General features: G+C 47.5%; 5 protein-coding genes across 8 annotated transcripts; 2 read left to right on the forward strand and 3 right to left on the reverse strand.

Moving 5' to 3' along the window:
• Window positions 1–648: 648 nt before the first annotated feature.
• Window positions 649–3,764, forward strand: LOC101784179 (probable calcium-binding protein CML21). Of its 2 annotated transcripts, none has more exons than XM_004965852.3 (5): window positions 649–828; window positions 1,348–1,623; window positions 2,132–2,331; window positions 2,692–2,866; window positions 3,351–3,764. In XM_004965852.3, exons 2-5 carry the CDS (start codon window positions 1,428–1,430, stop codon window positions 3,452–3,454), a joined length of 675 nt encoding a protein of 224 aa, XP_004965909.1. In that variant the 5' UTR covers window positions 649–828; window positions 1,348–1,427; the 3' UTR covers window positions 3,455–3,764. The 2 variants fall into 2 exon arrangements, with proteins under 2 accessions (XP_004965909.1, XP_014660618.1); XM_014805132.2 differs by lacking the exon at window positions 649–828 and adding an exon at window positions 1,009–1,066.
• Window positions 3,765–4,008: 244 nt separating this feature from the next.
• Window positions 4,009–7,092, reverse strand: LOC101784852 (ADP-ribosylation factor GTPase-activating protein AGD12). 2 transcript variants are annotated; one of them, XM_004965855.4, is made up of 9 exons: window positions 6,920–7,092; window positions 6,676–6,774; window positions 6,275–6,359; window positions 5,924–5,999; window positions 5,520–5,683; window positions 5,068–5,200; window positions 4,842–4,958; window positions 4,638–4,733; window positions 4,009–4,530 (listed from the first exon to the last, which is right to left on the reverse strand). In XM_004965855.4, the coding sequence occupies exons 2-9, from the start codon at window positions 6,716–6,718 to the stop codon at window positions 4,249–4,251; spliced, it is 996 nt and encodes a 331-aa protein (XP_004965912.1). In that variant the 5' UTR covers window positions 6,719–6,774; window positions 6,920–7,092; the 3' UTR covers window positions 4,009–4,248. The 2 variants fall into 2 exon arrangements, with proteins under 2 accessions (XP_004965912.1, XP_004965911.1); XM_004965854.4 differs by having other exon boundaries at window positions 6,847–7,092.
• A 3,436-nt stretch (window positions 7,093–10,528) lies between these two features.
• On the reverse strand, window positions 10,529–13,853 carry LOC101756497 (subtilisin-like protease SBT5.3). Its single transcript, XM_022826140.1, is given in 10 exon segments — window positions 10,529–10,849; window positions 10,928–11,223; window positions 11,310–11,523; window positions 11,612–11,726; window positions 11,816–12,061; window positions 12,154–12,251; window positions 12,347–12,884; window positions 12,965–13,073; window positions 13,173–13,522; window positions 13,627–13,853. Coding segments are annotated over 10 exon segments (2,376 nt in total). The 3' UTR covers window positions 10,529–10,666.
• Window positions 13,854–18,919: 5,066 nt separating this feature from the next.
• On the forward strand, window positions 18,920–24,127 carry LOC101785508 (E3 ubiquitin-protein ligase RGLG2). Of its 2 annotated transcripts, none has more exons than XM_004965856.4 (12): window positions 18,920–19,406; window positions 20,027–20,286; window positions 20,640–20,724; window positions 21,236–21,376; window positions 21,478–21,591; window positions 21,972–22,069; window positions 22,217–22,296; window positions 22,405–22,510; window positions 22,594–22,721; window positions 22,834–23,068; window positions 23,506–23,562; window positions 23,661–24,127. In XM_004965856.4, exons 2-12 carry the CDS (start codon window positions 20,074–20,076, stop codon window positions 23,739–23,741), a joined length of 1,338 nt encoding a protein of 445 aa, XP_004965913.1. In that variant the 5' UTR covers window positions 18,920–19,406; window positions 20,027–20,073; the 3' UTR covers window positions 23,742–24,127. The 2 variants fall into 2 exon arrangements, with proteins under 2 accessions (XP_004965913.1, XP_004965914.1); XM_004965857.4 differs by lacking the exon at window positions 18,920–19,406 and adding an exon at window positions 19,446–19,634.
• LOC101786189 (fructose-bisphosphate aldolase 5, cytosolic) lies at window positions 24,112–26,650 on the reverse strand. Its single transcript, XM_004965858.2, has 3 exons — window positions 26,493–26,650; window positions 24,839–25,524; window positions 24,112–24,746 (listed from the first exon to the last, which is right to left on the reverse strand). Exons 1-3 carry the CDS (start codon window positions 26,518–26,520, stop codon window positions 24,381–24,383), a joined length of 1,080 nt encoding a protein of 359 aa, XP_004965915.1. The 5' UTR covers window positions 26,521–26,650; the 3' UTR covers window positions 24,112–24,380.
• Between the last annotated feature and the right edge of the window lie 32 nt (window positions 26,651–26,682).

Genomic DNA, 26,682 nt, shown 5'->3' on the forward strand with positions numbered 1-26,682 from the left:
GTGCTTATCTAATGCCATCAATCCAATTCCAGATAAGATAGTGGAGACTTGCATGCGTAATGTGGGAAACACAATATTACCTTATGCTCGAGTATCTTGGAAACATCATGGAGTACCTGGGAGAGTCTCCATTGCTTGCAACAAAGGTATCCATATTTCACAGCTTGAGTCATTTCCGTTACTAGCATTGATCTCTCACAGTTTAAGGACAAGCTATTTCTTAAGGAGGGGGCATGTGATGACCCAATAGATCAGTGGGCCTTGTAATAGGGTAGATAAGCCTACATGCCATCACGAGGGAAAGAAGATCCGTGTAACATTCAGCCCGAGTGGCATACTATGTAGGTGAGACTGAACACCAGGAAAAGCATCGATGAACAAACAACTAAACCTAATCCTACCCGTTACTCTTTCTCCTTCCCAAGCCGCCTCCGCCATCGTCGGCGCCGCAATTCCGTCCGAAGTCCGCCGGTGTGCCGCCAGCGTAGTTGAGGACCGCCAAGGCACAGGCGGGCCCAACATGTCAGTGAGGCGGAGGCACCGGTGGCCCCCACCTGTCGGCGACGAGCAGGCACCGGTGGGCCCACCGCCCCGTGTGGAATGGTCAGTGGAACAGGCCAGCGCGCTGCTCCCCGCACGAGACCAGAGCACAAAAGCTTCCCCTCTCTTTCTCCGTTTCTCTTGCTGCTTAGCTCATCAGCCGCTCAGGCCGGCCGGCTCGAATAATCCTTCCCTCCTCCATAGGACCAAAGCTCCCACCTTTCCCCTCGATTCCGAACGCCCGCTGGATTCCGCGCAGGAACCACATCGCTGATCCCGCTCGTCCAGGCAAGTGCTCCTCGTCTTGCAATCTGTTCCCCTTCTCACCGCCGACTGATTCCGCGCTAGCTCGTATCGATCTTCTTGAGCGGACGCTACTTCTCGTTTCTTGATTTGCTCTGAACTTCCGATGGAATAAATAGTTGGTGCTCTGATAAATAAAGAACTGGCTGGAATTCCCCTTTTTCTCAGGGTGGAATCGGGCACACGGAACAAGGATATTTAAATCCTGACATCCTTTTTAAAGGTACTCTGTTGTTTCTTGTGGATGTAGTATATGCTACTGTTTCTGCTGTTAATATCTGATCTCATGCTTGCATACGGTGTGTGATTTCGCGGTGGTGAACTGAAATCCTGTTCTTGTGACTTGGCCAGTTTGTTTGGAGTTCAGAGTTTCAGACAGCCTGTTGTTATTGCTCAGTGTTTTGATTGCTTCCACTAGTTGCTTAATGTTGTGCTACCTGGAACTGGAACAGCAGCCATGCCTGAGCGATTATGCTTATTAACTCGATTGCTATTCATTTTCAGATTTCAGCTGCTCCGTGCGCAGCCGATTGGGGACTTCTTTCACTGAAAATTCTTTTGGGGTCATTATCTGAACTACTAGCATGGGGGCTGTACTTGGACGCCAGGACACCCAAAAGCGGAGTTTCCATGGTTCAAAGCTGGAGGCAAAGATGGTGGATGCCATGCAGCAGAGAGCGTCACATGGAACTTCACTGAAATCGTTCGATGGTATTGTCATGAAGTTTCCCAGAATCGATGAGAGTTTTAGAAAATGCAAGACTATCTTCGAGCAATTTGGTGAGTCCTTACACCTTTACCTATGCTCTGAACCTCCAGTCACTCTCTAGACATCCCTTCATGCACGTTGGTGAAATTTGGATGGGGCAATCCTGTGATATGGTGATGGAGCATATCTCATCAATAGAATTCCAGAGCTGGAGCTGACCAGAACCAGACCTGACAGTTTTGAGTAACCCATTAAATGCTGTTTCACATAGAATTCTTCTATTTCTATTTCTTCATTTAAATCATCGTAGTTATAACTCCTAAGCATTTAAATATATAATACAATGGTTGTAACTTGTAAGGTAGAGACTAGAGACCTAGAGACATCTCATCTCTACCTTGTACTTCAAAATAAATCATGTATGACAGGACAGTAATCGAAACGAGCTATGTGGAAGAAAATGACGTGCTTTGACGAGTATTCATTGATTGACGCTAATGGATACAATTATTTTAGGCTTTATCTGTTTTTCATATTCTCACTCATGTGTCAAGAAGTGGTTTGCCTTTTCTTTTGCAGATGAAGATTCCAATGGTGAAATAGATAAAGAAGAACTGAAGCATTGTTTTCAAAAGCTGGAAATCTCATTCACAGAGGAGGAGATATCTGACCTCTTTGAAGCTTGTGATATAAATGAAGATATGGGCATGAAGTTCAATGAGTTCATTGTCTTTCTGTGCCTTGTTTATCTTCTCAATGAACCAGCTGTCTCAGAAGCAGTATCCTTCATAATTCATATACTTCATATGGTAGCAACCTGATTGTTTCATTATCTTTTATTGTCACATCATCGTGTAGTGTTGCTACAGAGGCATGCTAATGTGATTTTAGTTTGATAAATTTTTTTAAGTTCATCAGCTAAGTTGGTGGTTCGTTTATAGAATTAAATGTGGCTCTTACTGGCACACTTTAAGATGCAACTGCACTGTGTCAATGGAGAAACTGTTTTTCATAAAATTTTCATCACAATGTTAGTCTTATTGGATTACCTTGTAGAAATTCATGAATTCAGGTTCTATTTTAGATCTCCTATGCTGTTTCTGCGAGGTGCTTTCCTGTTCCCTTGACCTACTTCCCAGAAGATAAAGATGGGACTAGGAAATCTTGAGGCAACTTTTGAGACCTTGGTTGATGCATTTGTCTTCCTGGATAAGAACAAAGATGGGTACGTGAGCAAGGATGAGATGATCCAAGCAATAACTGAGACCACAACAGGAGAGCGCTCATCTGGACGTATAGCCATGAAAAGATTTGGTGAGTTTTCCATTTCTTGGTAGCTCGATACTGTGACCTACTAGTCATTGTTGAATTGCCTTTTGTGAAGTGAACAACCACATTTTCTTCTGGTTTGGAGTTTGGACCAGTGTCTGCTACCTACTAGTTTTTGCTGAGAGGGAAAGGGGGTAGACCTAGGGGGAAAAACTCTTTAAACAAAATGCTTCTTTCCAAAGAAAGGCACCTACTCATGAAAATGAAAAGCTTCCTAATGTTTGTTCAATGCCTGCAGTCATTTGAAACTGTACTCCGAAAATGATGCATACAGAATATGTGCCACGAGATGCTTAATGCTCTTACAAGCCTCGAAAAAATACCTGTTACCAGCAGGTTACAGCTTCATATTAAATTTGTCACTTATTTTATGTAAAATATAAAACTTACAGTTTCATAATTCCTGTTGCTGTTGTGAAACTCATTTTAGTTTCCCAGTCCTGATGTTTCCCTTTTTACATGTCTTCAGAGGAAATGGATTGGGACAAGAATGGCATGGTGACCTTCAAGGAATTTCTGTTTGCATTCACTCGCTGGGTAGGGATTGATGAAAATGAGGACGACGATGAATGAGGATTGCAAAGGGTGGTAATTCGTCAAGTGTTAGGACCAGATCAGCCCTAAAGAGGCTGGAAATGAATGACAGATAAAAGTAGTTGATGTCCATTGGTTGCTTGTTGATCATGGTGGTCATGTTATTGTTAATAGAATGTCTCATCATATTCCTAGTAGGATGGTTCGCATGTCTGAGCACCGATATCAATGGTACAGTTGCTATCTGTTCCTTATTACAGTTTACAGGTACTAGTAGGTAAAAGAAAAAGAAAACTCTTATGTCAGTCTCTTGTTTACAGAACTTAATGCAGGAAACTGAATTGTTCTATTGACAGAAAAAGAAAAACCGGTTGCATGGCAAAAAGGAGGCTGAGTTTTATAGCTCTAGTGGACAGAGAATCCTCGGAATGTCAGTAGAGAGAATCCTCGAAATGTCAGTGCATTGCAGAGATAAAACCGGATTCAAATATCACTGCCCTAACGGTTGAACAACAGTGGCTGACAACACCACGAAGCGCCAAAAATGCTGTGAGCAATGCGAGCTCATCGTCCCTCCCAAAAAGTTGAAAACGTAGAAATAATTCTCAAACCTAGCTCAGCAATGTCGGAAGATATGTTAACAATGTCAAATTTAAGAAATGTTGAGGGGGTGTTCGCTAGAAATTATTTAGTAAACGTTCACCTTAGTTAGGAGCCCCTAAAAGCACTTCGCCATCTTGTCACATACTCACATGCAGAATGTGTTATGTAAACACATACATAAGTCATCATTTTGCCACCGGTGCGAGCTACCCTGACCTGACAAGTGAACTTTACTGAGTTAGAGGTATCCACTCCAGCTCCAGGTCCACTTCCCCGGACTCCACGTTCTGCAGCTTCAACGAGACCTCCTGCTTCACCTTGCCACCGACGACGTTTACAGCACTGTCCCTGGCCAGCGCGTTGTCCGGGGATTTGAGCCATTTGCCAATCTGCATGTCCGCGAGAAGGTCAGGGTCGCCGAAAGCCGTCGCCGCACTGATCATTGGCTGCAGGTCAATCTCGGCCTCACCCATTTTGTCGTCCCTTGATAGCAAGTCATGGTCGAACACTTCCTGATTGTGAAAGAGAAAAGTGGGATTTTTACATGCCGTCAATGTACTTCTGAACCTGAAGTTTATGGTTAAGAGGTCGGTGATAAGGAGGTTGGAGGTGGACTTACAAGCTTTAGAGGTCCATATTTCTGGGGAACTGACAGCTTAAGCTCTTCATTCCAAACGGGATTCAGATTACGTTTAATCACGGAAGTCTTTGCTTTCTGCAGAGAATAATGATATTGCCAATTAACATCATCTGAATGAGACACGAGTCAACAATCAGGAACCCATCGACTTGTAGGATTATGGAGTTTTGTGAAACGTAATACCTGTTGTCCAAGGGTGAGTACGACATAGGGGTCACTACTTATCAGGTCCCTTACAGCTAATTTGGTCCCTCTTATTACTTTAACTTTTAGTATTCCTATAAACTCAACCATACCAGCCTGAAAAATATATAAACCAAAGGATGCTAAAAAGAAAAGCATGTGATTAAAGGTAAAAATGGCAATCTTGTACAGTTAAATTTGTAATTCCAGAACAAGTCAGACTTACCTCACTGTTGAAACTTGCAGAATGTGAAGCATTGCTGTCCATATGTTTTCGAGAATCGATAGCCTCTAAAGAGCTCTTATTAGAAACTATCCTTAGACTTGGCTTCATAAATTCTTGCGATTCATACTTTGACCTGAGAGTTGCAAAAACTAACAGTGTTCAGCAGTTACCATAACATGTAATGCTTTAATGGCATAGTAAGCACTCTAATTTATACTTTCGTTGAATAGCAAGATCTTTAAAATGAAGTTAAGTGTACATTAGCTACTATGTATTCAAACTGAATGACTAGGTAATGTTGACAGGTATAGTGGTTGAGACAAAGAACATTGCTTCTCATATTTCAAAATGAATATCTAGGTAATGCTGTCAAAAACTAAACTTTGTAATTCATTGCTAGAATCATATCTTATAAGACTTCCCAAAATATTTGCTTATCATATGCCATTTACCTGATAAAATCAGCTCTCTCTTCCTGGCTAGAATCTGGATGCGGTTTGTGATAGCCCTCTGGAAGAAATGCTTCATATATAGCATTGGCATAAGAGTTTCCACCGACTTCTATCATTGAGTTAATTTCATCATCAGTCCATTGATCTAGAGTGACTGACAGAACCTGTGACAAGTAGATGTTTATTTCAGTCAGCACATTCCTTCATGCTGCTACAATGCATCACGGTTATGAAAAAGTTGTTGTGCATTTCCTGTTGTGATTTTAAATGCATAGAAATCATCTTGCTGTTTAAAATGTTCTGCTTCTATTATAAAGCCTGTTGTAAAACTTACTGCTATATGAAAACCTCACTAACATACTATGACTGTAACAATTAACAGTATTCCAGTTGCAATGGATGACCTTCGAAACATGTGTCCCAAGGCTTCTGTGAACACCAGAGCATTTTAGGCATATGAATACTCCAATATTTGCCGACCTGCACGTACAAAGAAATTTATCATGCAAGGAGTCAGGTAGTCGATGAATCAAAGATGTTGGTAGAAGATTGACCAATGACTATACATAACACTGGGGCAATGCAGAATTACAAAAAAAAAAGACAATAAACACAAAATCTATTTTTCAGATATATTTTTTAGAAAATGGAAAAATATTCATATATATGTACTGGACTCCTGGTAGGCTGGTACTACTTCATATGGAGCATTCACATGACAGGATGTACTGAAATTTGAAGTCAAGAGTACTTACGCCCATTTGGGATCAGGTGCACTGCAGTCAGCACATATGCGGTTGTCACTCGTGTGCAGCAACTCTCTGAGCTTCCTCATTTTATCTGGATTGGGGAAAGTAAACATGAGCCTATGACGTAACATAATGGAAGGCGCCACTATGGATCTGAACAGAATTGTTTGAACATGAATAAGTAGCAAGTGCTAAGAAATAGTATGTATTTGTGCCTGGTTAACAGTTGATGTTCAGTAAACACACACACACACACACGCAGGTAAGGTAAGCATAACTGAATAAGAGAATATTCCTCAGTTCAACTCTGCTTCATCAAAGAGACCAAGACATTGCTTTCAGGAGCAACAAGGAAGGACAGTGCAATTCCAATGACAGGTGTGAAAGTCAATGGCGCTCTGCATCACCTGAGGCAGCCCTCCCGCTGTTAGCCCCGTCTCTGCTGCTCATCTTCGCCGTCGCCGCCGCCAAGCTCTGGCCTCCAACTCCACAAATGTCACTCGAAACTGCAGAAACGAATCTAGAAACAAGTAAGCAACCACGAACCTCGCTTCGAGCAGAATGAACAGGACTCTGACCAAGAAATCAAGATGCAGCTGAAGAAGAGTTCCCCCAATTCCTGAAGCGGCAAGAAGTGGAATTGATGGTGACCTTGTAGTTCCCGGCTCCCCTGGGTGCGTGCCGGGGTTTAGATCTCCAGAATTTCTCCTCCGCGTTTTCCCAGGCGATTGTCTGCCATGAATAGAGCAGAGCAGAGCACAGAGGCCTCTGTTGGTCGCCTACTGGTCTTCGGAATTTACTCTTTGGACCCTTTTTTGCGAATAATTTACTCTTTGGACCTGGGAGCTCAGCCATAGACCACCAGAGACGGTATTACTGCGCTGCCGACAATGGAATGGGTTTAGGCAATTAGGCTGATGTGGAATTGATATATTGCGGTGCTGAATGTTTTACCATTTTTGATCAATTAATAAAAGTTTCACTTTCTAATAATACGGTAGATTTCACTCTACGCATGGACGAGAAATAAATAATTAAACAAGACCATATTCTGATTACTGCTACTAGCCTACTATTGCCACAACAATGGCAACACAACTTCGGATATGCTATTCGAAATATTCCAAATCTGAATGATGGTATCAACCATCTACTCCTAAAAAAGCAAAACCGAGGCAAAACGTCGTGCGTCAGGTTCTCCGGTCGGTTTCCGTTCGCCGAGGGCCGACGCGGAGCCGTCCGCTCATCCATCACCCCACCCTACGCATCGCAGTTTGGCGTTGATCCTTGGGATCAACCCTAACCGTCCCTCAGCTCCTTATCTGATCCCACCGCCATCCGTGCCCCTCCGATAGAGCCCAGGGCATGACGCCCTCCCTGTTTGCCTAACAAAACCTCGAGACATCTCCCCAATGATCCCGCCACCTTTCCTCACCAGCCACCGCCTCACCTCCGCCATCGGTCCCGCCATCACCTCCAACCCGAGCTGCCCTCCATCTCATCGAACCCATGCCGCCCGTATACTACAACGAATGTCGCCATCTCCAACCCCATCCCGACGCTGCCGCCGTCTTCTGCCCCAAACCGTGGCAGCTGTCGACTCCGATCCATCCCCGGCGCTGCCGTCGCCTCCGATCCAACCCCAGACCTAGGTCGTCGTCACCTCCAACCCCACCCCGGCGCGTTCATCGTCTCCAAACCCAGGCCAGGGATGCCATCCCCTCCAACCCCACACCGGCGACGCAAACCCGCCGCCAGCATCTCCTCCGAGCTGCAAACCAAGTAAGCCTAATCACCCTAGATCATGCCTAGAACCCTAGATTATATCTCTGTCAGTGCTAATTAATCATAATTTAGTGTTAATTACCCTCTGTTAATGGCAATTGACCGATATTAGGGTCAAATTAGTGCAAATTAATCATGTTTTACCTCTAATTGTTCTCTGTCATGGTGCTTACATGGTCAATTAGACGCGGATAGATGCAATCTCATGTCAAAGTTGATGTTTCTTGAATCGTTAGGTCTAAATTGATGCAATCACTCATGTTTAGTGATACCCTATGCCATTGTTAGGGTTAATCTACCTCAACGCAAAATCCATCTCAAGTCATTGAATCACGCGCATAAACTTTCGGCCAGCATGTAGATGGAGGGAAATAGAATTGAAGAAACCTCAAGGAAATCCCAAGAAATCCCCAAACCGAAACCCTAGAATAGTGAAATCCCCAAATCTTCCGAACCCGAGATCCCAAATCGATGAAAGATGCGACACTTACATGTATTTCTAATGAAATGTCACCGGCCGTTGTGCGGATCTTGCCGTCAACTCTGTCGAAAGCTGCCGCGGCCAAGCCGCGCGCATTGCCGGTGCGCCATGCGCTGCCGCCACTCACGCGCGCGCCACCGAGGAGCCCCTTGACGGAGCTGCACATGGCCAAAGCCGCACTCAAGTCCCGAGAGAGGGCTCGCAGTGGCGCGGCAACCCTCGGCGTTCGTGTGCCATCGCCCGCCACCGGCTCTCCCCCTCCCTCACGCGAGAAACCCAGAGGGGAAAATGACCTAGGCTTAGGGGTGCGGCCGGCTTCGGGGGTTTTGATTCGGCGGAGCGGACGACAACCATCCGATCAGATGGACGGCGCAGATCGACGCGGAGAAATGGGTCGGCTGTTGAGCTTATGGGCTGTTTCGGGCCGCTTTTGTTTATGGGCTTGAATGAACGGTTTTGGACTCCCCAGTAAAATCTCAAGAAATATCCAGAATAATGTTGAATTATGATTAACTCATGCTTACATTCTTACCAAAGTCGATTTATAAAAATGTGTTATTAATGTTGTATGTTTTTTTAATTCACTTTTGCCCAACGGTGATATGTCTTAGATAATGATTCTCATGTTAATTTGCATTTTTTTCACTGCAACTATGATTAATGTCATATATACATATTTGACTTATTTATGAATTTGCACTGATAAAGTAATGTCTAATAATGTTGAGTGCCAAAATTATGTCATGGGCTTTTCTATTTTATTTTCAGTGTATTTCATTGTTTCAATGAATTCCTAATGTATTTCACGTATTCATAGTGAAGCACCAGTATACTCGTTAAATTTTCTTTCTGCGCAGCCTTTTGATCTGCTGATAATTATATGCTATAAGCCACCTGGTCCACTCGGTTTATCCTTTGAATGCAATTTTCTTTATGTAGCTGTCTGAAGAAATATATATGGATTACGCATTTCTCTAAACATAGATGGGCTAAGAGAACAAGTGGGCTCAATATATAGGAACAATAGAAGCTAGGCTGTGCTCCAAAGTGATGTTGCAGGTTTGAGTTTACGAAGTGAACACTTATAGTTCTATTTCTTTGAATTTGAATGTAAAGCAAGTGAAGTTGTGATATAATGACGTCATTCTTTTTTCCTTCTCTTTCTGGGCAATGTAAAAAAGTCCTATATGTATGAGTTGTATAATTTGGAACTTTTAAGTTGAAATATGAGTTGTATATTCCTCAATTTTGTATGACATAGTGTAATCCAATTTTTGTTTTACCCGTAGCAACACACGGGCACGATCCTAGTGCCAGTCCAAAATGGATGGTTTTTGTGGTGGTGGTTGGTTTCATGGTTGTCTGGTTGGTGGCTTAGGTTTGGAGTAAGTAAGGTGTTAAGGAATTTGCAACGACCGAAATATTTTAACTACTGGATGAGAAGCCTTTTATCCAACATTTTCAATGATCTTAAAATAATGTTGTGTATAATTTCTTTTTGAGAAAATAAAACAACAAGTACAAAAAGGAGAAGAGTATAGAAACAATGCTCGCGCTATTTTGTCCCATTCCAAAAGGAATAAAATATAGTCAAAATACAAATATGAGCAATTAATGGCTAAATTAGACGTGACACCATCAATGTGTTATTATTTTCCCCTACCAGAATAAAAAAAATATAAAAAATAGGTTGGAGCTTCTGCTACTGACTTCGGGAAAAAAATGATTCATGAGTGTATTTCAAGATAAATTTATACACACATGATTTTTATTTTTTCAAACCAGATGTTCAAGCTAGTATTTATAACCGAAGACATAAATTTAGAAAAATGTCATGAAGGTCTCCACTCCTAGATTGATGAATGAACTAGCGCCTACCGTAGCCCATTCGAGGCGAGAAAAACGCACGAAACAAATTCCAAGAACCTGAATTCGTAACCACTGACACAAGATGGATCCAAAACACTGAACCGAATTTTCAATTTGTTTGCTGTGTTATTTAACCAACGGTTAAATTCAAATCCATGCTACATTTATCCTCTCCTAACGATCAAAGCCACTACCTACCTTTTACTTTCTCTCCACTAGCTAGATTCCTAGTTCAATCTATCAGTAGACAAGATGTCTATAGGTCATTCATCCCCCATGATCTTCACTACCAGTGGACTCCTCACCTGATGGCTCCCATCAGACCAGACCATGGCGCCGAACGTGTAGCCCGTGACCGTGACAGGGTCCCTGACCGTGAAGCTCACGTCGAACTCCTTCTCCTCGCCGGCTTCCCTGAACACCAGCATCGCCGGCGTCACCGACACCTGCACCCCCTCCGGCTCCTTGACGACGGCGGCCGTGTACGTCCCCGGGAGCCCGACGTTCTTGACCCTGCGCCGCACCATCGTGGTGGTGCCAGCGTGGAGGCCGTGCGCGGTGATGGACGGGTAGTTGAGGTCCTGCAGGCTCATGGCGGCGTTGGGGCACACGAAGGAACCCTTGTTGAAGACCTCCATGGCCGTCGCGTTGTACCCGAGCGCGCACAGGAAGTCGAGGTAGTCGACGATGGTCATGTCGTAGACGAGCCCCGGGTCCAGCGCGCGGCTCGGGAAGACGTGCCCGGCGCCGTAGCTGAACGGCGTCGCCGCCACGTGGGACGAGTTCAGGATCGGCTTCCGTTCGGCGTCAAGATCCGTCGCTGCAGCGAGAACAACAAACAGCTCGACTAGTTAGTTGGCTAGAGCATTAGAGACGCCCGGGTGTTCGTCGTGAGCTTTGCTTTACCGCTCGTCATGATCGCCGACTTGATAGCGGCAGGGCTCCACTCCGGGTGCAGAGTCTTGATCAGGCCGGCGATGCCTGACACGTGCGGGCACGACATGGACGTGCCGGACAGGACGTTGAACGCCACGCGGCGCCGGTCGAACGGCCGGTCCGTAGGCGCCGCCGCGCCGGTCCATGCGGCGATCACGCTCACCCCCGGAGCCGTGATGTCCGGCTGCGAACGTGTCATTCCAGTGTTACATCAAGCTCATGGTGCAATCATGAATAAGAATGAGTACGCTGTATGCGGCATCCAAAATCACCTTCAGGATCTCGGGGTTGACCGTGTTCGGCCCCTGAGACGAGAAATCAGCCATGACCGGCGCCGGCCTGGTTTCGAGGATGGTCTTCCCCTTGATGACGAAGCCACACGGAATCCTTGCACAAACACACCGGTCGACAACAATTTTTTTGCAGAAAAGAAAAAAATCCATCAAGTTTGAAGGACCGACTAGCTAGTGGTTTACTTGGTGTTCTTGATGTAGTCCGAAAGCGTGAGCCCGTCGGCGTACGAGATGTGCACGGCCGGGAGCACGTGCGGGTCGGCGTGGAGGTCGTTCCCGGAGACCTCGTCGTTGACGAGGATCATGGCGGCGCCGCCGGCGCGGCGGACGGCCTCGCCCTTCTCCACCCTCGTGATGGTCCCCCTCACGCACACCACGATCTTCCCCCTCGCCTTCTCCGGGTCCAGCGACCCCAGCAAGCACGCCTGGCTGCGCACGCACGAATGCATGGGTTTAAGGTTTAACACAAATCGCAACATGTAAAATTCTTGCGTTCCAAATGGCAGCAAGATTGTTCTTACGCGTCTTTCTGCGTGCTGCCAGGAGCTGTGGCTTCTGCGCCGCTGATGATGAGGTAGAAGCCTTTCCCGTGAAGCCACCTCTCAGAGAGACTCCGGCCCTGGAACAAGAGATCCATGGAAGAAATCAAGAACTTGACACGAACGTACAGTTGCGAGTTTTTCTTTTTCAGGAGCGCATGGTGCCGTGCAGCACCTGGATCCGTGTTTTGTTGAAGACGGCGAAGGCCGGGAACTCCCTGTCGATGGAGCTGGCGGCGACGGTGAGGATCCAGGGCGCGACGTTGGTGACGGTGCCGGGGTCCGGGCCGGAGTTGCTGGCGGAGCAGACGACGGTGACGCCGGCCTTGACGGCGTGGAGGGAGCCGATGGCGACGGCGTCGTCGAGGTAGTCAGTGGCGTCGCCGCCGACGGAGGCCGAGATGACGTGCACGCCGTCGGCGATGGCGGCCTCGAAGCCCGCCAGGACGTCGGCGTCGAAGCACTCGCTGCCGTTGATCGGGCGGAAGCAGACGCGGTAGGCCGCCACGCGCGCGCGCGGGGAGCCGCCGCGCGCCGTGCCGGCGCCGTACCCGAACGCGGCCGCGCCGCGCACCGCCGCGCCACCCGCCGTGGACAGCGTGTGTGTGCCGTGCCCGTTCTCGTCGCGCGGCGTCTTGAGCCCGTCGTCGAGGGGAACGCCGCCGGCGGCCGCCGCGTAGCCCTTGTTGAAGTAGCGCGCGCCGATGAGCTTGCTGGTGAACACTAGTTTGTATCAACAGCCAACACGACCAAAACCACCTGGCGTTCTTCGTTAGTGAGGTTATTAACCGACCTGTTGCAATGGAAGTTGGTGTCGTGCTCGTTCTGGCAGATGCCTTTCCAGTCGTCCGGGATCGGCCCCATTTCGCCCTCGTCGAAGCTCTTAGACTCCGGCCACACGCCTTCATCACATCACATCGATCAAGATCAGGAAACAAGATCAAATGATCAATCGCAATCCGTCTAATTTGAAAACCTGTTAAGCGATGAACAGTGCATACCTGAGTCGAGGTTCCCGATGATGGTGTCCTCACCGTACCTGGCCGTCTCCCATGCCGACCACGGCGGGACGTCGCCGCCCCTCTCGAGCCCCATGAACTGCCACGACCTCGTCGTCTGCAGCTTCCGGCCCCTGTTGGGGAACACCGACACCACGCCGGGGTACTCTGAAATGCGAGACACGTTCACGCGAATCAAGAACCAAACATTTGAGACGAAGGTCGCCGTGGACGATCAGTTGGTGGTCCACTCACTCGCGATCACGGCGGCGTCGCCGGGCTCGAGGGTGGCGGCGAAGCCGTTGATGTGCTTGGTGTACGAGTAGAAGATGGCCTCGCGCGCCTTGTCCATGCTGCATCGCGCATTGCGTCCACGTACGCATCGACAGTGAGTTTCAGTTCTCCGGCCCCGACGACCTCAAGAAACGTATGGATGGATCAATGGAACGGCACTTACTCCCCTAGGACGGCGGCGAGGAGGTCGTGGTGCGAGGCGGCGGCCCTCCGGGACGCCTCCTCCGGCGACACGCCGTCGCGCCGCGGGTGGCCGCCGAGGTACACCACGTACGACGACGCCTTCTCGGAGCCGCTGCTAGTAGCCGCGATCGGCAGCAGCGCGCAGAGCAAGACGAGGAGGAGGAAGGCGCCGGCGGTGGCGGCACGCGTGGATCCGCTGGCGTCCATGCCCGCACGACGAGAAGACTGATCGAGCGAGGGAGATGGATCAGTTGCTCGCGCGCGCCACCGAGTCCAAAGAGGAGTGGCCGTCAGTCCCCGGCTTGTGCTATAAAGGAGGAGGACGAGGGAGAGGTGGGGCGAGTGGGTGGGTGCGATCGGAGAGGAGGACTCCGTCTCACTCCCACCACCGAGCATTCCGCGACGGCGGTTTCACAAGATCTGACGGGCATCGGTTACGGCCCGATCGTGGCTGCGGCTGCATGGCTGTGGGAATCGGGGAGAACGCCGCCGCCGTCCCGCGTTTGGTTGGAGTCGGACACGTTGCACGTGTAGTAACTCGACTCGATCTCTCCTGCACGATGGGTAACAGAAGGACCCCGATAGCGGCTTCGTCTCGGTGTTGTCCATGTCCATCCACATATATGCGAGGAGACCCAGAGTCTCGCGACGCAAGGACGCAGCGCCTGCAAGAAGAGATCGAAGCACGCCATGGACGCGGCCAGGGAGGAGGGAGAGGCGTTCTGTGATGTCTCTGATGGCTCAAGGTGTGTGAAAGCGCCGGGAGCCGTTTGCCGGGCTGGTCGTGGGCCGTTTGCTGGGTTGATCGTTAGGCCGGCGTGTATGTGGGCCGGGAAATGTGCTAAGAGCATGTGGGCCGAAGGCCGTTGTATGCGCGTATAAACGTGACTCGTTCAGTCGGGGATGGAGGGGGAATAACAGAACGCAATTATCGCTCATCCCTTGTGTCGTTCTTCTTCTACCTCTGGTTCAACCCGTTCTTCACCCGTTCTTCCCCTAAATCTCTTAATTCTCCTCTTCCATTGCGGTCAAGCTAATTGAGACCATAACAATTGGTATCGAGAGTCTCGTTCACCACAAATTTCACAGAAATCTTTTCACAGAACCCTGTCGCGAGACCTGGCGCCGCCTCGGAAGCCCACGAAGATCTAGACGCAAATGGCGGCCACGCTTGAGGACCTTGTGAGGAAGTTTGAGGGCTTCGAGTTGATGATGCAGCAGTCCTTGGATAAGATCAGTGGCCTGGAGGCTTGGCAATCCACGACGGATAGCTCCCTGGAAATATTGCTGAACAAGACGGAGGAAGCGGTGATGCGTCTGCATCGATTGGAGTCTGTATCCAGTCAAAACTGAGGAAAAAAAGATGAAGGTAAAATACTACAAGGCGAAGAAAGAAAGTTAGAAAGACAAAGTTTCAACCTTCTTCTATGTCCTTGCTTCAACTTGCTTGTCCTTATACAGCCACAATCTTACACACTATTAGTCTACTTAGAAACTATTGATGTCAAAATTGTCCTGTCACTGCCTGATGATCCATGTTGTGTAGAAACCGCACCAAGTGGATCTCTACCACAACCTCAAGCTAATCATCATCACACCAAAAAAAAATAACCTCTGTCGCAACTTCACCGCACTCAGCCATTGCCTAGCGGTCATTGCCTGACCACTAGGACTCTTCTTGACGCCAAGACGGGAAGAGTGGCTCAAGAACGAGATATCTCCAAGATGACGCCTCCATGAAGGTAAGCGACTCCACCTGCACTACCGTCGCCTGCCTCACGGGCAAGGTTTTCACCTGGAAGATCTCGCTACGAGGACCAGTGGCACCTCGATAACGCCTCCAAGAAGGAACGTGATGCTCAAATGTCACCGTTGTCGTCTCGGCTCATCATCGGACTCGCTTTCGCTTAGCCACCTCAATCACCCCATGTTGGACTCGGCAAGCTAGCAGCACCAGCTCTATTGGTAGCGTCCCTGTCGCTTGCACGTACTGCCGACACATTGGTTGAATGGCACCCTTCCACCACCATGGATCTGCTACTGCCAGCCAGCCATCGCCGGTGAACGCCGAACGGCCATAAGAATATAAGATGGCTCCCCGTGCTAAAGCTGTAGACCCAGCCGTGGGACCCCCGGATATGCTCGCGGCGGAGCCACCCACTAGCAACCACGCCGTGCCGCAGATCGACGGAGGTCGTCTCCCATGGCCGCACTGCTGAGCACCTTCGCGGGTCACAGCTTCCGGCATTCATTCAATGAAGACATAGCAACCTAGCTTGACTCCACGACACCCCCGAGTGGATCCGCGAGGGGATACCCCCCGCAGACCGGAGAGCGCTGGATCCGGCTGTGCCGGTGCTGGATCGGGGTACTGACAGCCCACGGGCAGTGGCCGCTGCTGGCATCCACTGAATCATGGAGAGGAAAATAAGATGGAACGGATGGGGCAAGTAGGAGACTCTCTGGTGAGGAAGATGAACCGGGCATGGATGTGGCCCTGAAGATGATCCTGGGACCCTAAAAGCTGAGGTGAAGGAGTTCTTCAGCGCCAAGGACCACCTGGGGCCGAGTCAGGAGATGATGCAGGAGAGGGTGCTCACCGAGGAGGAAGCTCTGGTGGACATGATCAACGGTGGTTCTCAGCCATGAGAAACTTTGTCAGGACGACTGGAAAAGGAGGGATTTAAACTGCACTGCTCCCCGTTTTGCTTGCCATAGACATGCTTTCTTGGAGATGTATATAGGAGTTGACCGGCTCAGCGTGACGGATGGGATGGAGTAATCGCAACATTTTGGCTGTCATAATCTGCTGAGTTTTTTTCCTATTCTATGGCATCCTGGTACCCTTGTTCTCACTTGTCACCGGATTTTTTGTCACTCTGTTGACGATGGCTATCCTCTTGGACCATGGCGCGTCGACACCCCAAGGTCCATTCCCACTCTTTTTCTGGCGCTGTCGTTCGTCGTCGTCCCCTGTTGGCGCGCGGCCTTGTAGCTGGGCCAAGAGCCCATTTGGGCCCAAATGCCGCAATAAGCACATCTTAAAATCAGCCAAGCCCACCCCAAGTCCCGTTTTGCTTTCCAACAAAAGGTTACGCCACGATTGCCTAAACAGAGAAAAAAAGTTTAACACGCCACGTGGCTGCAGGTGTCGCGGTGAAAACAAGAGGGCATTTCCAGTAGATTTGGTATAATGGATTGCTATACTAAAAACTGTCAGAATATCTAAAAACCACCAAAGATCAGCTCCAGCAGATGATCTAAATGGATTGCTATAGCTAAAATTTTAGCAATAACCTAAATTTCTCTTATACCAATCCAACCCCAGGATTGCTATTTCTTCTTTTCCTCACGCGGGAGAAGCCAACCGTCTCGCTGGACACTTCCGCGCCGCCTGCTTCCCTTCGCCCCAGCGCCGCCACCGCCGTCCCTGCCTCCACCCCGCGCAGCCGCCGCCGTTCCCGCAGCCAACCACCCTCCGAGTGCCCGCACACCTTCCTGGCCAAGCGCTGCCCGGTCGCCACCCGCCATGCGTCCCCACCACCTGCTCCACCTCGCCTTGCGCCGCCGCCGGCTTTGCCCCGCCGGCCCAAGCCATCCAACAGGTGCCCCGTCATGCGTCGTCTCGCCCTTCCCGCCGCCCCTACCGTCGAGGAAGTAGCCGCCATCGGAGCGCCGCCACATTGCCCCGACCTCCCTGACTGCCCTCGCCGGCCTCTGCTTCGATTCAAGAAAGAAGAATCTCAATACGCTGATGAAGAAGCTCGATTCAATGGGGGCTGATGGTGAGCTTGAGCCTGGCCATGCTCGCAAGCTTGATTTGATGCGCCATCGATTCAATTTGGCCTTGGTCACCACTGGTCCTGCCTGAGTGCATGGGCCGCCGCCGCTGTAGCTTGACCCAGCGCCGCCTGTGGAGGCCAGGTGCGGACGGATCCCTACGGAGGGGGGCACGGCCGAAGCTTTGGCGGGTGGAGGCGGGCGGGCTGAGGACGGAAAGAAGGGAGGAGGGGAGAAGAGGAAGTGGCTATCCACTGACTTGTGGACTTCACTCAGTGTCACGTAGAAAAAAATAGAGAAACCCTCCTTTACATACCTAATTTTTTCTCTCCCCTGTACCCTCAAGTGTTTTTAGGTAGTATACCATGCTGCTAGAGATGCTCGGATCCAAGCAAGCCAAGCCAAACCATGACTTGGAAACCAGGCGCACCGTGCACGCAGATAACAAGTCAGCTTAAACAACATCAAGATACATTTGTTCAAAAAGAGAGTAGAAGCAAACTCCCCAACCACCCAAGCATTGCTTGGCACCTAGTGTCATTGCGCAAAAGTCAAATGACCACCCACGGCTTGACGTCGCAGGACACACGTTAACATTGACGTAAGCATTGTGGTAGCGGTAGGCTTCTAGTGTTTGGTTGGTCCTCCCATTTTTTAGCCTATGATTTTTTCTATAAAAAATCCTAAATTGGTAGGGTGTTCTATAGAAACCATGCTTGATGGCCAAAGGAGACCCAATCAGCCATTAAAAAAGATGCAGCAATTAACAATTTAGTTTTGAAGAATGGTTTAACTTTTTTAAGAAAATGGTGTCAAGATTACAAATTGCAAATGCATCGGATGTCCAGTGTAGGATTTTTTTAATCAAGCTGGCTCATTTAACATAAACATTCAGAAATTACAACATCTTGATACAGCCAGGAATACACCGTTTGAAGATCGAGAAAGCAACACACTGACTCGCTCTAGCAAGCATATAAGCCACCTCATTAGCACTACGCTTACATGAACAAACGAGAGTCATAGCATATCGGAGAGTACTCACTTCTAGTGTAGTAATACCATGAAAAGGCTGATGGCATCCCATCAGACATCTGCCCAAATGGTCCCGCACCACCACACCAACAGACGAACTTGATGAAGAATAGAAGATTGTTGCATCAACATTGAGGCAAACCAAGCCAGCCGACGGTGGAGTCCATTTCTGAACTTGTTTTGGAACTACACACCTTAAACAATGCAACACAATCATATCCACACAAGCTTGAATCTTCTTGACTATCACCCGAGGACGCATATTGGTTTTAGAGTTAAAAGAGTTTCATTCCAAGTATCCCAGATATACCAACAGGTGGCAGCCACTGCAACACACTGGATCCACTCATTTGATCCAGTGTAGGCTTGCAGCAGTACGTGCGTGCACGTAACATTTGATCCGCTCGCTCGCTAGTCTCTACTGACTTTTTCTCTCGAGTGGATAATCATACACAATCACTCCTCACCGGCGAACGCCTTTCCCTCCCGTGCCGATGACCCCGACAAGTAGCGTTCTTTTACCAATCAACAGCCATCGTCTTCCCACTCTCTCCCCCGCTCCGAAGCTTCCTCCGTCGTTTTCCCCGACGGGCGAGGCCGGGGGCGAGGGCGCGGGGGTCAGCGGCACCGCCGGACAAGAAACCTCCCCGCCTCCGCTGCCGCTGCATTGCCTTGCCGCCGGGTGGAGCAATTGACTTGACTTCCTTCGCCCACCGCAGCCTGCACTTCCTCCCACCCGCGGGGGTTTCCCCTCCAGTTATTATTGTAATCGAGTGCGGTCCGGCGTGACTGTCCGTGCTCCTCCACGCTGTCTCGCGCTGCGCTTCGTCCGGTGGGCGGCCCACCTCACTCCCGTCGTCGTCTTCCTCCTCCTCGCCCGCCCTCGTCGCGGAGCGGAGCGGGGCGGGAGGCGCTGCGCGTTCTTGGAACGGGACAAGGGCGGAGGTGAGTGAGCCCGAGCCCCACGTGGGTTGCTGATTCCGTGCGGTGGTAGAGTTGCTCCTCTGGTTTTCTTGGTCCGGTCCTCGATTTCTCACACCAACAAGTCTATCTCATCTCATCTACCCAATTCCCCTCCCCCACTTCTCCTATCCCCTCCGGCGTCATCCCGTTCTCTCTATTCTTGGTGTGGACGCCGAATTCTTGGTTGGTGTTTGGATCAAATCGAGTCAGGCGAGTTTATCCAGTGTTCGCTCCTAAGATTTTTTATGCCGAAATCTAGTTTTATCCAGCGCCCTTCGAGATAGTCGATGCTTCAAGTGGAACTGGCGCATGTTTGGTCGATTTTGGCCATGGAGAATCCGGAAAAGAAAAATATTGGACATGGAAAGGGGATAAGGGGAATGATCCCGTGGATGTTGTAGGGTAGGAAATATGCCTATTATTGGCAATGGGGAATCCCAGCCATGAATTGTGCATCCTTCAAAAGGTTTCCATGTAAAATTTGACTGGGTCAAGTTCCATTATAAGTTCTTGAGACATCATAAAACAACATGCTTTATTCCAGTTATAGTTAGTATATCTTTAGTGTGTGAGTGTAATAATGTTTTTCTTCCCTGTACCAGGAAGCTGATCTGGGTGTTGGAGTCATCCAGAGGCACAAGGCTGAGCAATGGGGCAAAAGGACTCCAAGCCTTCATATGGCCACTCTTATGACTACGGGAGTACTTCGTCAGGATATACCTCGAGGTATGCTGGAAATACATCATCCAGTTATAACACGAGGTACACCCCTTCTTCGGAGAACAATGTGCAGCCAGAAACACACGCCAGGTTGCAGAGGAAATATTCCAGGATTGGTGATGACTACCGCTCTTTGAGCCAGGTATGTCTTGATGGCATGACCTGCATTGCTATTGGTGATTCGTGGTTTCCACTTTCCACTAGCTCGGTAGAATCGTGTTATTCTTCTTTTGGTTCAATCATCCTTGGTGAAATTTGGAAGAAACTATTTTGATAGGATTGTTTTCTCAAAAGGATTCCAACAGGAGCTGTATTTTTGCATTCTCTTCACTAGCGTAATGTCATTAAACAGTGTGCAGATTGTATACTTACCAGTTGTCACTGTGCTCAAATACATAATTTGCTACAGTTCCTAAACTGGCATAGTCACATAGGGCATGTACTAGAGTCATGCACGTTATTCCTCTTTAAGTTATGGTTCTGTTAATTGTACAGGTCACTGATGCTTTGGCACAAGCAGGCCTTGAATCTTCAAATCTTATTGTAGGCATTGATTTTACAAAGAGCAATGAATGGACAGGTTAGCAGATGATATTTCCCCTTTTTGACTTTGGATGCATACTTGTGCTTCTTTACATTTGCTCTGTTCTGCACTAATGCTCATTACACACTAAGCTACCAGACTATTTCCTTTCTGCAGCGAGAGCTACCAGACTATTTCTTGATTTGCCTGGTTTTAGGACAAACCTCCCTTTCAGATCTAGTTGCCCATATTGCAAAGCTTGTGGTTTATTATTATTGAAGAAACCTGTCTCACCAGTAATCTCAGTGACATATTAACTTCTCTTCTGTTGTTAGACGGAAAACCATGTTAGGGAATGGAATTTCTCTAAAGAGAAGGATAAGCTAGCAATTAGTACAGCTGTACTGTAGAAAGGGTGCCTCCCAAAATCGATGCTGCTTTTATCTGATAATCATGGCCTTTATTGGACTATAATACTTTTCATTTTTCATTGAACTTGCAAATGTTTTCCATTTTGTATAACAATATTTTTCAGCTTCCATTAACTTGCGGAGGTTTTTTATGTTAGGTAAAATGTCCTTCAATCGCCGCTGCCTGCATGATATTGGAAGCACTCCAAACCCATATGAGCAAGCCATATCTATTATTGGAAGGACACTTTCAGCTTTTGATGAAGATAATTTGATCCCCTGCTTTGGATTTGGTGATGGTAATCATTTAGTTCCCTTTTTTCTGTTGGCATTTGATGTATTTTCAATAACATGTTTAAATCACAGTGTTGATCTAGCGTTTCTGTTCTCTGCTGAGCAGCATCAACTCATGATCAGGAGGTATTCAGCTTTTACCCAGAGAACCGCCCATGCAACGGATTTGAAGAGGCGCTAGAAAGATACAGAGAAATTGTTCCAACTCTTCGATTAGCTGGTTTGTTTAGTAAAGATTTGTAGACATTTTTTTTCTTTCTTTTGTTCTGAATCAACTTGTTCTTTCTTTCATAAAAGAGAAAAAGAACTAGATTTGCTATTTTACAGCATTTTATAACTAGCTATTTATGAAATGGTACTAAAGTAGGAACTGAGCCTAGATCAGTTTGATGATGGTGTGAATGTATGCCCACACCACCCAGGTTCAAGTCCTTGCCAAGACGAATTTGGGTGCTTATTTTTTTCTTAATAAAGCCACCTATTTCTTCCTAGGTCGATCTAACTGTTTTTTAACAGTACTAAAGGATGGCAATTACAATTTTTAGTAGTTTATCAAGGAAAGAAGTGCGTACTAAAATATGATTGGTTATTTCCTAACAGGACCCACATCTTTCGCTCCGATAATTGAGACAGCAATTGGAATTGTTGACAGCACTGGTGGTCAATACCATGTTCTTCTGATAATTGCTGATGGACAGGTTGGCAAATGTATTATCAATTTCTGGCCTTTTTTTGCAACCTGTTCTTTCTGGTCATTAGATGGTTATCAGCAAAGCTCTTCTCTATCTCTAGTAGAGCTTTTGTTTGTGTATCCTTTTTCACTTGGATAAAACTTCTGATTATAGGTTACCCGAAGTGTTGATACACAATATGGACAATTAAGTCCACAGGAGCGGGATACCATTGACGCTATAGTAAGAGCAAGGTACTTTATCTGACTGAGGTTTCGAAAGAAAACAATTACTACTTTCATGTTCTGCCAAATCAGTAAAGTACACATAGAATAATATCTCTTTTTTAAAAAATATTCCAGCCAGTTCCCCCTGTCAATTGTTCTTGTCGGGGTTGGTGATGGGCCATGGGACATGATGCACCAGTTTGATGACAATATACCTGCTCGCTCATTTGACAATTTCCAGGTGATTGTCCTACAGATTCTGTCTAATATTCAACTGAATATTCTGGTTCAAAATAACATAGGTATGGATATTCATTTTTGCAGTTTGTGAATTTCACGGAGATTATGTCAAAGAGCATAGCTGCTGATAGAAAGGAGGCAGAATTTGCATTGTCAGCCCTGATGGAAATTCCTGAACAGTACAAAGCAACACTTGATCTTCAACTCTTAGGGTATCTACTATGATTTCCAATATTGTACTGAGTCAATTAGAACTGTAACTTGAGCTTTGGGAAATAGTGTGCCAATTTGATCACTTTCTTAATATTTCTTCTACTCTTTCAGCCGCCGCCAAAGAATAACTCCACGAGTTGCTCTGCCACCACCAACAAGGAATGCTTATTCGCGGTCAACTAGCTTTAGTCAGCAGTCTGGTGTTTATTCACGATCTAGTAGCTTTGACCAACAAACGAGTGGCTTTCAGCAACGTTCTGAGAGCTTCAAACAGCAGCAGCCTGCTGCCACAAGGCGGCCTGGGCCTGACACTTATGCAGCAGAAAGTGCTTTAGAGGACAGAATTGTACGTATATCTTTCTTGTTCTCACCATCTCCGACCCATTTCATGCCCAAATCCAAAGTTAAACTGAAACACTGGAAATTTGATTTTATGTTATTAGGCTTATTCATATTGGGCCCTTGCATTTTGTTGCTTTAACTTCCCTTGCAGACCATAATACCTAATCTAATTTGACTATTTCTCAGTTCACTTCTACCTTCTTATGTTCCATTTGATCTGAAAACAATATTTTTTGAAAGTAAATCTGAAAACAATAATAGCCGTATGCTTGCTGTTGTACTTGGACACATATTTGCATCTCGTGGCCATACTATGACTTTCAAGTCCTGGAACAAAGGGTATTCCAGGTGTGGAGTTTCTATCTACTGATGAAATATGTGCTGAAACCTCTGTTCTCCCTGCACTGAAAACTAAGAGGCTTTGATACTTTTTATCTGCAGTTGTGCCCCATTTGCATGTATAAATCAAAGGACCTCGCATTTGGATGTGGACATCAGGTGCTGAAAACCTTTAGGCTTTAGCCTACTATACTTGGTGTTTTCATTACACAATTCCTGTTCTGCATTATAGGTCGCTAACATACATGTGTTTGCAGACTTGCTATGAGTGTGGGAAGAATTTGGAGCGCTGCCCTCTATGCCAGCAGCCCATAACCACAAGGATCAGGCTCTACTGATTTGAAGCCTATGGAATAGCAAATGTTGGAAGAGACTCTTGCGCAGAATCATCAGAACCAGCTTTAATGCTACCGTGCTTCATCAGCTTGTAATTGGTGTGTTAGTCTTACTGCGTAAGAAGTCTCAGTGTAGATGGTGGTGATGTCACTGTCCCAGTACAATCTGAAGTTTAGCTACAGTAGTTACTGTCGAAAAAATAGCACCAAAAATAATGTACATGCTTCCACCCTTTCTTTTCCTTTATGTCCCTTAGTAAATAAGTTGAACAGCTGAAAATTTCTGGATTGAATAATGAATATTGTGATGCAAATATATTGCCATTTCTAAGCTCTGAAATATGCTGTATTCAAAGACCCCATGAATGAAAGATTCAGTAAAATGGTCACATCCATATATTAGTATTACACTTTATATCTTCTGTAATACTTGCATTAGTGTGTATTGCAAACTGCAAAGGGATCAACATTTTGACACGTTTTTTTTTTTGTTAACTAGGAGTTGGAGGGAAGAGACAATTTAATACACAACACAATGAGACACATATATCTGCAAAAATCTAGACATGGTCCGAACGCTGCCACGTGGACCAATAGGATATTGGACCCCAGGCCGGGGCCACCGTCGTGGCAGTGATTTGTTTAGTACTTGTACCCCTTGACGTACAAGCTCTCGGAGGCGGCGGCGTCGCCGGCGCCGGAGCCGGCGTACTTGCCGAGCGCGGCCTCGGAGTTGGCCTTGCACCGGACGAGGAAGGTGGCCTGCGCGGCGGCGACGTTCTCCTTCTTGCCGAGCCACTTCTTGAGGGTGCTCTGCTGCAGCGCGCGGCCGAAGGAGAAGGAGAGCGTCCATGGCTTGAGCACCTCCAGCTTGTTCATGGCGTCCAGGTTCTGCGTCGCCTCCTCCTCGCTCTGCCCGCCCGACAGGAACACCACCCCCGGCACCGCCGGCGGCACCGTGCGCCGCAGCGCCGCCACCGTGTACTCCGCGATCACCTCCGCTCCAACCTGTAGTGTTACAGATTATTGCATGGTTCTTCATGGATTGATGCATGCATGGAAAAGAAGAAAAAAAGATGAATTGCAAGAACGGCACGTGCCTTGGGGCTGTCGGAGCCAGGGGTGACCATGTTGCACTTGAGGAGCGTGCCCTCGAGGAGGACCTTGTGGTCGTTGAGCGACTTGAATACGGCGGCGAGGACGCGCTCGGTGACGGCGGCGCAGGTCTTGATGTCGTGCCCGCCGTCGGTGAGGATCTCGGGCTCGACGATGGGGACGAGGCCGTTCTCCTGGCAGATCAGCGCGTACCGGGCGAGGCCCTCGGCGTTCTGCTTGACCGCGAGCTCGGACGGCTCGCCGGAGGCGCCGATCTTGAGCACGGCGCGCCACTTGGCGAAGCGCGCGCCGGCCTCGTAGTACTTGGCGCAGCGGGCCCCGAGGGAGTCGAGGCCCTGGGTGGTGGTCTCGCCGTTGGTGCCGGCGATCTCGACGGTGCCCTTGTCCACCTTGATCCCCGGGACCACGCCGCCGGCGGTGAGCAGGTCCACGAACGGCTTCCCGTCGGAGGTCTTCTGGTACAGGGTCTCCTCGAAGAGGATGACCCCGGAGAGGTAGTCGAACACGCCGGGCGCCGTAAAAAGCAACTCCCGGAGCGCCTGCCGGTTGGACTCCACGTTCTCGAGGTTGATGCTGGAGAGGCGCTTACCGATGGTGCCCGTCGACTCGTCGGAGGCCAGGATGCCCTTGCCCGGCGTCGCGAGGTACTTGGCGGTCTTGACCATCTCATCTGCAATACAAAATTACAAATACGTAGGCGTAAGCACAAAACGGTGTGTATTGTGCTATTGTGTATACCACTAATTAACTACAAAACTATCATTAATTTCCTCCATTACTCGATCGATCTACTATAATTTATTTTTCAAAATCAATGTCTCTTTAATCAAAGATGGAACTGAATTTTTCTTTCAACTTAAAATTATGTTTAAAACACAACAACTCAACATGTATTTTTGTAAATTTTCTAAAAGATAGCTCATTTTTTGTTAAAAAGATAGCTCATTTTTTGTTAAAAAACGAAGCGTAGCGCCACTACACCGGATGGTACATGCTGCCTCAGTTTTTATTTATATAAGGCCAGTCTCAACTCAATGCATAGTTTTATGAAAGTTTCATGATTATTAAATTGTATGCCATATCAGTAATTTTACTTACTTGGCAAGACCATAATGAGGAGAGAGAGAAGGGAGAGTTTGATCAGATGTGAGAAGATTTTCATCCCTATGACACTCATCAAGCACAGTTACTAAGTTCTTAATCTTGGTAACTATGCAATAAAACTATGCGTTGAGATTGGCCTAAGGTGCATGCGCATATCAAAATTCAAACTTTTCAATCTTTGACCAATAACTTGACATCAATTTTTTATTTTTATAATGTAAATTTTATATGGTTGGATTCATAATCAAATATACTCTACAATGATTATAAATTGATAACTATAAATAATATAATATATGATCAATGAATTGTATTTGGAAGATCGTGCTAAGTCATACCATGCCTTATAAACATAGATGGATGGAGTACTGTTGAGCAAATTTGAAATTACTTTGCAATTGCACTACTGGAACTGCACAAAGATTTTTTTTTAAAAAAAATAAATACTACACAATTACACAAACGTGCACATCAACAACTTTGCACCTTTGCAAGGGTATGGAAAAGTAGACTGAGATATAGGTCAACAAGAACCTGCATATTTTCCCACAAAGGCAGACATGGCGACCCCGTCGGATGGAAGAGGCTTCGTGTGAGGAGAATCAAGGGAGCAGGAGCAAAAGCCAAACGCGTGTGGCCGGAGAGCCGAGCATTTTCAGTGGCTGCCCTTTATAAACCACCAACAGGGAGAGGTATACCAAATACCCACGACGAATCCATGATT

Source organism: Setaria italica, chromosome IV (genome assembly GCF_000263155.2).
Source record: "Setaria italica strain Yugu1 chromosome IV, Setaria_italica_v2.0, whole genome shotgun sequence".
Lineage (NCBI taxonomy): Eukaryota > Viridiplantae > Streptophyta > Magnoliopsida > Poales > Poaceae > Setaria > Setaria italica.

Coding starts and splice junctions, on each gene's coding strand:
- LOC101785508 (XM_004965856.4), top strand. CDS start 20,074: ATGGGGCAAAAGGACTCCAAGCCTTCATATGGCCACTCTTATGACTAC. Junction 20,725..21,235: donor AAAGAGCAATGAATGGACAG/GTTAGCAGATGA, acceptor TTTTTATGTTAG/GTAAAATGTCCTTCAATCGC. Junction 22,511..22,593: donor GCTCATTTGACAATTTCCAG/GTGATTGTCCTA, acceptor TCATTTTTGCAG/TTTGTGAATTTCACGGAGAT.
- LOC101784179 (XM_004965852.3), top strand. CDS start 1,428: ATGGGGGCTGTACTTGGACGCCAGGACACCCAAAAGCGGAGTTTCCAT. Junction 1,624..2,131: donor GACTATCTTCGAGCAATTTG/GTGAGTCCTTAC, acceptor TTTCTTTTGCAG/ATGAAGATTCCAATGGTGAA. Junction 2,867..3,350: donor TATAGCCATGAAAAGATTTG/GTGAGTTTTCCA, acceptor ACATGTCTTCAG/AGGAAATGGATTGGGACAAG.
- LOC101786189 (XM_004965858.2), bottom strand. CDS start 26,520: ATGTCTGCCTTTGTGGGAAAATATGCAG. Junction 25,525..26,492: donor CTTTGTGGGAAAATATGCAG/GTTCTTGTTGAC, acceptor TTTGTATTGCAG/ATGAGATGGTCAAGACCGCC. Junction 24,747..24,838: donor CTGGCTCCGACAGCCCCAAG/GCACGTGCCGTT, acceptor GTAACACTACAG/GTTGGAGCGGAGGTGATCGC.
- LOC101784852 (XM_004965855.4), bottom strand. CDS start 6,718: ATGAGCAGCAGAGACGGGGCTAACAGCGGGAGGGCTGCCTCAG. Junction 5,684..5,923: donor TTGGGACACATGTTTCGAAG/GTCATCCATTGC, acceptor TACTTGTCACAG/GTTCTGTCAGTCACTCTAGA. Junction 4,734..4,841: donor TACTCACCCTTGGACAACAG/GTATTACGTTTC, acceptor TATTCTCTGCAG/AAAGCAAAGACTTCCGTGAT.